This window comes from Alligator sinensis, unplaced genomic scaffold (genome assembly GCF_000455745.1).
Source record: "Alligator sinensis unplaced genomic scaffold, ASM45574v1 scaffold970_1, whole genome shotgun sequence".
Lineage (NCBI taxonomy): Eukaryota > Metazoa > Chordata > Crocodylia > Alligatoridae > Alligator > Alligator sinensis.
Window position 1 is genome coordinate 1,479,209 of NW_005842094.1, and position 10,784 is coordinate 1,489,992.

The 10,784-nt window shown below is 42.9% G+C and overlaps 1 protein-coding gene across 1 annotated transcript in view; it reads right to left on the minus strand.

Annotated features, from left to right (window-relative positions):
• LOC102383865 (piezo-type mechanosensitive ion channel component 2-like) overlaps window positions 1-6,307 on the minus strand; it is a 110,954-nt gene extending 104,647 nt beyond the window's left edge. The window contains exons 1-5 of the mRNA XM_025204702.1: window positions 6,197-6,307; window positions 5,741-5,812; window positions 2,831-2,948; window positions 2,127-2,237; window positions 342-428 (exon numbers count right to left, since the gene is read on the minus strand). Coding sequence (XP_025060487.1) covers window positions 342-428; window positions 2,127-2,237; window positions 2,831-2,948; window positions 5,741-5,812; window positions 6,197-6,307 — 499 coding nt within the window. The remainder of the gene's footprint in view (window positions 1-341; window positions 429-2,126; window positions 2,238-2,830; window positions 2,949-5,740; window positions 5,813-6,196) is intronic.
• Between the last annotated feature and the right edge of the window lie 4,477 nt (window positions 6,308-10,784).

The window sequence follows — 10,784 nt, forward strand, 5'->3', positions numbered from 1 at the left end:
CTAATTTAGAAAGAGCCCGAGGGGTTTCAGTACAAGGGGAAATCTTGGGTGAGTTGAGGGCACAATAATGTGGGCAGAGCTTTGCAAGGGGGATGCTCTCACACATGCTAGACTAACTCAGGTGCTCAAACCCAGTAGTTTGACTGTGCAGTATAGGCAGCCTAAGTGCATTAATTCATATTGTTTGACCTCAAGAGAAAAGAGACCTTGGACGTAGGGATCCAAATCCAGGGCCCTTTGATAATGTCACTTGTGTGAACATACTGGCTTTAGTAGTATTGAGTGCCTTTGAATCCAAATCCAGGGGCTGCATTCATGTATGTCAAGGAAACCAGGATTACCTCGCACAAGAAGTTGCTGTAAAGGCAAAAGGCTATATTGCTTTTTCCTATTCCTCAAAGTCCGACAAAAATCTTGCTGTATACAAGCTGAGAATTTGTAAGGAGAAGAAAATTAGGAGAGTATGATGTGCCTTATGTTTCATTAAGAGATGTCCTTTAAATAATTTTGTTTAGGAATTGTTCTCATTACAAAAGAACAATGGCTGTTTTCAGTGTCTCCTAATCTATCGTGCTGTAGCTCAAAGCAGTGCAAATCTATTTAAAATCAATTAGTAAAGCATTGCTAAATCATGACACTTCAGACACCATGAACTTCTCTCAGAGGCTGCCTTCAAGTGAGGCAGAGGACCAAAAGGAATGGATTATTAACAGCCTTGCATTGTTGGAGCGTTCAGGAGTCCCGTTCTCATTGGGGCAGTTGATGGTGCAGCTGGTACTTGTGCAAAGGATACAAACAAGAGGCAGCTGCAAATACAGAACCAATTGGGGGGAATGTTATTTTTAAATTGTATTTGAAATGCTTCCAGTTTCCTACAAACTGTAGAAAACTGATAAGGCCAGATTTCACTCTTAGACATAAGTGCAACGCCCATTGATTTGAGCAGATACTCTGGCTAAGTAGAAATGCATCAGATCATTTATTTAAAAACCATAAAAATGAAAGTGGTTAGGTTGTTGTGTTGGGTGAGTAGTGCGCCAGAACATCAGGTTAGAAGCCATACCCAAAAGTCTGTGTGCTTTCTGGGGCAGAGGCAGCATGAGACGGAGAGAGACTCTGGAGATTTTTGAAAAAACATGAAGGGGAGACTGGTGCCTAACCCTTTTTGGCTTAAAAGGAGAGCTGGATATCTAATCTCCCCAACCCGCTCTTTTTTTTTTTTTTGCTTTGGAAAAATAACCACTAAATACAGGGATGAGTCTGAGCAACAAAGCTTGGTTTGGAGCTGAACTTCCCCAAGGATCTAGGGTGTCCGTAGCGGACACATTTTAATTCAGACTGAATTCTGCTTTTATAGAGTTGATATGAAAGGTCTTAAACCCTTTACCAATTCCCAAAGATGTTGCTGAAGTCTACACAGATGTGCAAGGTGGATGCAAATCTTTAGAGGTAAAATGGCTCTTCTCTGACTCCAGCCTGAAAGGCATTGAGAAGCCATGCAGAAGGCTTACTTATTTTTAAAAACTAGCCTAGAGCTGTTGTGGGTGTGATTCCTTCAGTGCTGCATACTGGATGAGGTTCTATGTACAACCCTGTCACAGGTGAGCTTGGCCAGGCCTGGATAGCAACCAGAATTTCATATACATCCAGCCCTCTGCCCCTACTTCTGGCTTCAAACACCACCCCCAACCCCCCGAAACTGATGGCCCAGTTTTAAAGACTAAAATAAAAATCTTGAAATGAAGTCTTGTTCAGGCTCAGGAAAAATGGATGTAACAGGTGACATCCTAATCCTGCAGTAGTTAAAAAGAAAGGTAATTTTTAGAAAGAGCCACAACATGCATTCCCGATCACGGTTCTTAACTATTAATTCTCACTGTTAACCATCCACAAAACTGACTGTAGCAATACAGCTCATCTGTGCAGGTGAAATATTTCTTACTTTTTGTGTTATTAGTTTCTATTTCTCATCCTGATAAAAGAAGATTCTGGGAGAGCTTGCTTGCATTACCTTCACTTTTATTAAATTTACCCCTGCTTTTTTCTGTTGCAGACTGGTATTGTTATATCCTGATCCTGCAAACATGTACGCAGATAGTCTCATTAAAGTCAGTGATGTCACTCACCATTGCGAACATTACTTTTGCACATAGGCATTTGCAGGAGTGGAGTTCTCAAACTGGAGAATTTATATCCAGCCTCATGCATGTTCTTTTCATTCATTTTGTCAAACTCACCTGTTACTCAACAGAAAGCAACCACTATAATGTAAGATTGGCAAGGGATGTAAGTGCTTCAGGTTATCCAAAATAAATACAGGGAAATCCTAATCTTGCAAAAATCTTGAATGCACCCAATAATTTAATAAAATCAAGCAGAAATACAGTGGTTTGGGGTCCTCAGAAGTATTTAATATTTAAAAAAACAAAAAAAAAACTAATTCTGAGTTCAGTAAATTGAACCTTAGTCCTCTTCCCATTGAATGGCTCAATAGAGGAGAGGTCTGCTTAACTTGCATTCTTGAGGTATTCTCCCCACCCCAGTTTGCAAAAAAGGTGAACCGGAGAAAGCCCTGTAATAGTTACAGTGCTACAGTGAAAATTCTTGTTGAGCATATTGGCCAAAATTCAGAAATAGCACTAAAAATGGAAGTCCTGTGATTATAAAAGAGGAATGTTATCAAATGCAACATTGTAACGGCGGAGCTTGTGAATAGCACATTTTGTCAGGCAAGCGAGTAAATGGCTTTTCTTAAATAACAGACTTTTTAATCCAAATTGCAGAGTCTGATTTCATGTTGGATCAGGGAGCCTAATAAATTCAGGAAAACCTTCAACATTGTCATGGCATTTGGAGAATTTTTGCCTTTGATCAGAGGCAGCGACATAAGGTTTTTCAAGTTTCCCCTGGATCAGGCCCTCTCTGGCTTGTAGGGAGTCTGGATTGGTCTGCAAGAAGGATGAAGGGAGAAGGGACACAAGAGGTGCAGGGAAGATGATGGAGCTGTAGCCTCTTTACAGTACTAGCAGGACTCCCCACAGGCTGACATTTAAAATTTTGGACTCATGTGGAGTTGGTGAGGCAAGAACTTAAACCAGATCCCCAAAGGCTGGGCACAGGGTTGTGGCAGGTGCTGGGAGTAACCCTCAAGAGGAAGGGGCAACTTCCACATCCCCGCAAGTCACTCACGTCGGCCTTCTGCAGAGTGGAGCCAATTTCATGCAGAGCAAATAATCTGGAAAAGCAGTGTCAATCCAAAGCTAACTAAACTGTTTTCTACTCCTCCCCCATTTATCATTTCCCTATGTAAATATTTTAAATGATAACTGGTGCTAACCTTGAATGTTTAATGTTAGAACCAACCTCTGCTCATTGCTTCCCGCAATAGTGGGCCAGTCTGTAACAGCAAGAGTGTAAGTAGCTGCGAACATGGGCAACTGCTCTTGTAACAGAAGACTTGAATTCATAACAAAGCTCAACTGAACTTACTACAGCAGCGCCCTCAAGTGCTACCATGCAGTTTCAAAGTCTGCCAGGGTCTCTGTTGTAAGTCACTTTTATTTTCTGTTTTTCATTTGTAGGGGTCTGATTATACCATAAGATTTCATGTCAGCTTGACTCTGTGTTCAGCCCAACAAGATATAAAAAAAAAAAAAAAAAATTGTGCTGTTTCTGCATGTTTGCTGCAAACTGTTTGTTTTAAAAGAACAGCTCTTAAGTAACAGTGCAAAGAAAAAGTGCATTGATTTCAGAGTTTGCTTTTAAACTGCTGTACTTCCTCCTATGGGCCCTTGTGACAAGGTATTTAGCAGAATTTGCAGATTCATTGGACGCGGACAGGGTTGTGCCGCGAGCATGTGGATGGCATTGGATCAGGAAGAATTTGTCTGGATTTGGGCTTAGTTTGCACACTGATTTATGCATAATTTTATCAGTTAAGGTGCAGGTTTTTGCTGAGACCAGGGTGAAAACGGCAGGGGCACACTGGTAGTTATACTTCTATAAAGCATCTTGATACCTATAGAATCTCATCCAGCTGAGAGCATTGTATCTCTGCAGTGTCTCTCCCCCTAGGACTGTTAAAGTGGAGAAACTTTGGAGACAAGCCTTAGTCTTTAGCCTCAGGCTTCCTTGCTGGACTACCATTTATTTTGGTAAAATCCCATCTTCCTTCTCGCCAAATAGTTACATTGCTGAACTCATAACCATCTCAGTTATTAAGTTTATGGTCACTAAACTCCAGTTCTTTTCAAGGTTGAAACGTCTCTCTCTACCGGCAGCATGTCGACTCTACGTGATTCTCTAGAATTCCCTTTCCCCTCAAAGCTGGCAGCCCCGCCTCCTCATGCCTCCCAGCTTGTGCTGATCCAAGAAGGTCAAAAATACTTTATTTCTAAACAAAGACAAAATTACTGAACAGCACCAAGGTGCCTGCAGAAGCAAATCATGTTGAGCTTGTGATAGAGATTCCCCAAGGGTCCGGGCAATAATGGCACCTAATAACTAGCTAAAACCTCCTGGGCTTTGCAGGGGTAATGAATGTTTAAGATGTTGCTGGGAGCAGAGGGAGTTGCTTCTAATAATAGTAATGTTAAAAATCATGTCCCTACCTTTCAAAGAGCTGCTTTGTAAAGATACCTCCATGATCAAATGCAGTAATATTCTGCAAATCTGTATTTTTATAAAGTCTGATTGTGTGGGTTTACGTAGATGTATTGCAAAGATTGACACCACAAGGGAATTCATCTGTGTAATAAAGAACAGGCACATTTGGGCCATATTCTGCTGTTAATATTTTGTGCCTTGAATGAGGGTTGAAATATAGCCTAATGGTTAGTGGGTGTATCTACATGAGATGCTGGCGCAGAGTAGCGTCAAAAAAAAAAAAACATGCAAGGAAGGTCCTGCACAGTAATGTTGGTTAAAAGGACTTGCTGCATAAGCAAGTACTAAATGACTGCGCAGTACAAACTGCATAGGCCGCCGCTCGTGTAGATGCGGCCAGTGTGTCCTGGATTTTCTACCAGTACTGTTAAGGGAGAGGGGTTTTTACTAATGAATAAGGGCTGATTTTTCTGAAACGGTGCTATGGAAATTGTTCCTGCTTGTCAAGAATTTTAATGTTTCAGTCTGTGGCTGTTTGTTTCAATTTAAACGTGGAGGGTTTAGTACCTTTTTTGGCTAAAATCTCCTCCTAGCAGGAACACACATCTATAAGTTAGGCTAAATATGTTGTAGTCCCAATTTACTGTGGGATACTGGGCAAGTGGTTTAAATTCCCTGGATCAAATACAGCTGGTATGTGTGAAGTGGTGGAAGGTACATGTCGGTAAAAGAGCTTAAAAGTTAAGGCCTTGCCTGCATGGGAATAGTTTTCTTTTTCAACATAACTAGTTTTTCTGGCATAGACTCTAGCACATCCGTGTGGTGTGCATGTATGTGGTTTTAATCTATCTTATTCTATTTGAATCCACTTAGCAACATAAGTAGCCCAGAGTGTTATAGCAGCGTTGGGTTTGTGGGGATGCAGTCCTGTTTGAAATAACTACTATCGGGCTACAGGCAGTCCCGCCAAAGCTATCCCAACTGCACTTTCTCACAGCCGGATTGGCCTCTCCCTTGTTCTTCACCAGTGTGCTCTGGGATCATTTAAACTGGACTTCACTTCCCTGGTGAAGTGCTGGCAACATCCAGGGGGTAGCTCTTTTGTGAATTTAAGTTTTATAGTAAGTTCACATACCTGAAGTCCTTTTATATCACTCCTGTCCCATTCTTCTGCCTGGTCCATGCATAGGTCCTGGTCTTCCTTGCCCTTGAGAAGAAGAGCATGTCACAATTCAGTTTCACAGGAATCACCAAAATGTTTTGACCGTCACTTGTAGATTTTCAGAACTGTATAGCCTAATGTCCCACCGACGGAGGAGCATTGGGGGAATTATATAAAATGCTAGAGACTAACATCAGCTTTCAGTAAAAGTCCCAATACACATGCCTACTATGCGGAGATTGCTTTCTTTACTTGGATTGTATTCCTTTTTCTCCTCTATACCTTGATCTAGCATAGGAGCACTTTGGACCTCTTTCTCTGACCAGCTGAAGTATTTTGCAAAGATTCACTTCTCGCTGGCTCTTTGCAGTGTGCTAAAAGTCTCGTCACTCCTGCATCATTTTTTCTGTCAGGCTCTCTCTTCCTTACTTTCTGATGTTTTGCAAAACACAGTAAGTAGCCATCATGAGGCAGACATTCCTTAATATTTTCTACTCCTGTCATGAGATTTCCACCTTCCCTGTGAACTTCCAAACACATGGTCTACTGTCATTCTGTGGCTACCTAGTGTAAGCAGTTCTTTTCTTCTATTCAAGTGTTCAGCTACAGGGTTGTAAGGGCAGGATGCAGGAGAATTACTGGGTTTCCAGCAAAGATTGGAGAAATCAAAACACTCGTAATAGCCATAATGATCTTGAGAGGGAAACGTTTTGTAAAATGGAACAGGGTGAGGTTTCTAAAGATCCCAGCATTACCCCCTGTTAATCCAGACTGCCCCATGTTAATGTTGGTGAATCTACTACAGTATTAAACTGGAAATTTGCATCTGCTGCTCGAGGGTGCTTCACGGGTCGTGAGGAAAGTAACCAATCTGCATCCTGAAAGTTATGATACCCCGCTGGTCACTCCAGTGTAAACCACTGTCCACCAAGCCGTGCCAGTTTGAGCAGAGAACTAGTGCTCCATGGAGTATTTCTTCTCCAGAAAAATGTCACGCGTAAGTAATTGCTCAAACTTCCTCCTCCAACCCCCTCTAGCAGTATCAGTGCAGCACGGTGGCAAATCATCTCCATCTCTTTCCCCAACAACTGGTGAGGTGACCGCCAATACATTTGGACTCCCTGTTCATCTTAATGACTGTCTGGATGGTGGCAGTCTGCAGTGCTACCTGACAGTGGGTCACAAATGACACTGGCAAAAACCAGAAGGGTTATAGGAGTCATGGGCATTTGTTAGTACGACCTCCAAGTCTACAAATTTTATGAGATCTCCCACAAAGCATCTGACCGTATATTGAATTTATTCAGCATAGCAGCTGAACTTGGTACCAAGCAGTATATCTGCCCAGACTTGTGTGATATTGAAAGGGCACAGAATCGTGGAGACCCGGTCATTTGTATAAGATTTCACAGACATTTGGGCTGGAAGGGACCCCGGAGGATCATCGAGTCCAGCCCACTGCTCCAGGGGCAGAAAGTCAGCAGGGAGCATAGGATCCCAACAAGAATTAAAAATGTAAGAAATGTCTTGTAAGAAATAAGAAATGTCTTGTTCACCAGCATGAGTGGATGGATGACTCTTGCTATAACTGTACAGGGGGGGGAACATGCCTGAAAACAAGGTCTAAAACAACATGACCTGCCTGCTGTGAATCAAGAGCGGCAGCAAGAAAAGCACTTAAGTCAGGTATAAAAATGTACTTAAAAAAGCATCGGTTTTGTCCATGCTCAGTTTTTCCATAAGATAGCTAGTATTTTTCTTGGAGTCTACAGTTTATAGAGTTGTGGGATTATGTGAGAAGCTCTGCTTCTGTTTAAAACAAAAGCAAATTTCTGCCCTTATGGTTGAGGAGAGAAGATGGAAAACATGACTCAGACCCCAAAAAGCCCAAAACCAGAGGGTAAATACAACAGACACAATTTACTCACGATTTTGGAGGCTTGACTCATGATTTTTTGAATAGTTGAGATAGCCATACTGGCCACATTTAACATATAGGTAGATGCCACTGAGATAAGATACACTATGACCAGTGCAGACTCCTTTACAACTGCTGGCTGAGGTCATAACGAGGTTGTAAAGCGAATACTTGCCAAAAGCATAAAGCCTTGCAAATGTATTAAAAAGAGCTGAAGTTAAGGTACTCATTATATCTCCTGTAATATTTGATACAGGGAAGGTGGGGGGAGTTGTATCTTTCTCCTGCAAAGGAGCAGGCCCTCAATCATCCCAAGGACACCACTCATTTTAGGCTCAGTGGCGACGTCCGCACATGCAGAGGCGTGCACTTGCAGCAGCACAAATTGCTGCAGCGCTTGCCCCTGCACATGTGCTTTGCTGTGGGACAAATTGTCCCGCACCCGGCAAACTGCCTTTGCCCAGCTCTTCAGCCAGGGAGAGCTGGAGGCTGGGGCCAGCACTGATGGTGGCCCCCAAGAGTCTTACCTGGTGGCCTGGAGCAGCAGGGACACGGGTCCGGCAGCATGGAGGCTGCGTGGTCAGCTAGAGCATTGCTCTGGACAGCCTGGCCTCCATGTGTACCAGCACGCGTTTCTTGTGTGTGTGCGTTGTGCCACTTTTTAGTGCAGTGGGTGTTTTTTTTTTTGGGGGGGGGAGGTTGTTTACCAGTGAATCCCTGCAGCAAACTTGTGATCCTGGGGCTGCAAACTTACAGCACGGGGCAGGTTTGAAGGCTCACCTTGCGCGGTGTGGGGCGCCACAAGTGAGGGTGCCCAGACTCCACGCACATTTTGATGCTCTTGCTTTGACCGCAGGGAATCTCACCAGCAACAAAGCCAATGCACCTTGAAGACGGCAGGGAGCATGATTTGCCCTGAGGGGACGGACGTCCCAGGGGTTTGAACTTTTGGCCTGGGGGGCAGGGAGGGGACAGACCCGTGGGGGCGGTGGGCTGTTGCATTTCTTCTCCCCCGGGCCTGGGCTCCGCTCCGGGCCTTGCCCTGCCCGACTCCTTTAAGGCAGGGATGAGCTCAGGTAGCAGGAACGCGGGTGCATGGCTGGTGCGCTGCTATTTTTAGCGGGGCGCGGCGCGGCGCTGCCGTATCCGGGCTCAAAATAGCAACAGCTGGTTTAAAAATAGCCTCCGGGCGCGGGTCCCGGCGGCCGCCGCCGCTGCCCGGGGCAAGGAGGGGGGCAGACCTTGCTACACCGCTTCAGATGGGTCAGTCGCTCCAAGGGGATTCCCGCAGCCCCCTCCCCGGCTCGCTTTGGGGCCGGGCATGTACTCGGGCTAACTCCCAGGAGGAGGTGAATGGCCTTCGTTGTATTTGGTGTGCTAAGCTGCTCGCTTTTAAGCACTTTTTTTAAGGATTAGCTATTCCAAAGCGTGTGTGTGTGTGTGTGTGTGTGTGTGTGTTTTGGGCTTTTTTCTAGATCACGTCAAATGAGTTGATCTCCAAATATCCTTCGACTGAAGCCGGTAGGGATCCTTGGATCAGTGCAACTTGCAGTACGGTCTGGTTTCACTTGCTACGCAGGAGCGGGGGAGTGGTTGTGTTGTATTCCCGAAAAAATGGATATTGGTTTATGTCTGTGTTCGTTCGGAGCGCAGGTGGGCTGCTGAGAGGATCCTGCCGCACTTACTTTGTGTTCAGCAGATGCTAGCAGAGTACGAATGCTTGTATGAAAATCCATTTCACTTCCTTATCGAAACACTGTTTTAGAAGACTATCACAGCCTTTCTCCTTGGGACAGTCGGCAGAGAACTATATGAACATGTTAATATATTGAAAACCCAATAAAAATCCTATGGCTTTTATGAGTAAGATGCATTTTTTGTTACCGATTTTAATAATTGGTTCACTTTAACAATTATTAATTAATTGCCAGATGTCTGAAAAACATCTTGCTTGTCTCTTTTAGTTGGGATGTATGGGTTGTTCCAGAAATTATTATTCCAGAGACTTTTGGGGTTGTTTTTTTTCTTCCAGTCTACAATGTACTGTGCCAGAAAGGAGGGGGTGAAACAGGTATCACATGTGCTGAAATGAGTCTCCTAGGAGTCTGAAAATGGATGGGTTAAGAATTTATGATGGAGCTTTGAGAGAAAGTTGATGGAAAATGTAAAGATGTGTCTATATACAAGATTTCTTGTATTTGCAGGTTAAATTTTAAATAAATCTATTTTGATCCTCAAAATAGACCTTATACCATGTTATTTAGTATTAATGAAATGTATACGTTACTACTGAATAATTATAAATTGCACTGGGGGAAAGGATTGCTTGTGTGTGCGCATTTTGAATTTGAATAAAAATTGTAGTCTGTCTTCACTATTGTAGTCTAAAAGGTGCATATCAATGGTTTGAGAACCATGCCAGCAGTTCACCGTCATCGTGGTGGAGGATAGCTGGTGTTCTGTCCTTTTGAGTTGCTTTTACTTCTGGCTCAAAACAAATTATTTCCTAGATCGCTCTATTTTTCTAACATTAGGAATACAGTTGACCTGTCTCTTTATGTGGATAACTTGTTAACAGCTAATTAAGAATTAAGTTCTAAAATTATGTCAGCAAAATTCCACAATTATATTTGTATCTGCTGCAGCTTTACAGAGATCAAACTTGTAATTCTCAAGTAATACTAGAAAGTAGTAGTAGTAACCCTTTATACAGTTGGCAAGAAGTTGAGTCTTTTAAAGATTTGTATAGAAGAAAAAACATTTTAATGCCGGTACATTAAAATGGCTTCTAAACTAAAAACTAAAAATGTGGTAGCATTTATTTGTCTTTCCATTCTAAAATGGAGAACTTCTAGAACACTAAGTGAAATATAAAAAAAAATAGTGTTTATTTTTTAAAGTAACATAATAGGACTGACTGTGTGTGTGTGATTAAAGTGGGAGAGTTTAGAGAAAATTCTATAAAAACTTGAGTCAGTTTGGTGTGAAATCCTCTGTCAAGATGCAGACTTTCCTTCTTTACTTGTTTTTAAAATGAGACTCATGTCACTAGAAGTTTTGGGCGTACCGGGGATTCAGAATCAGGCCCTAGCATACTAA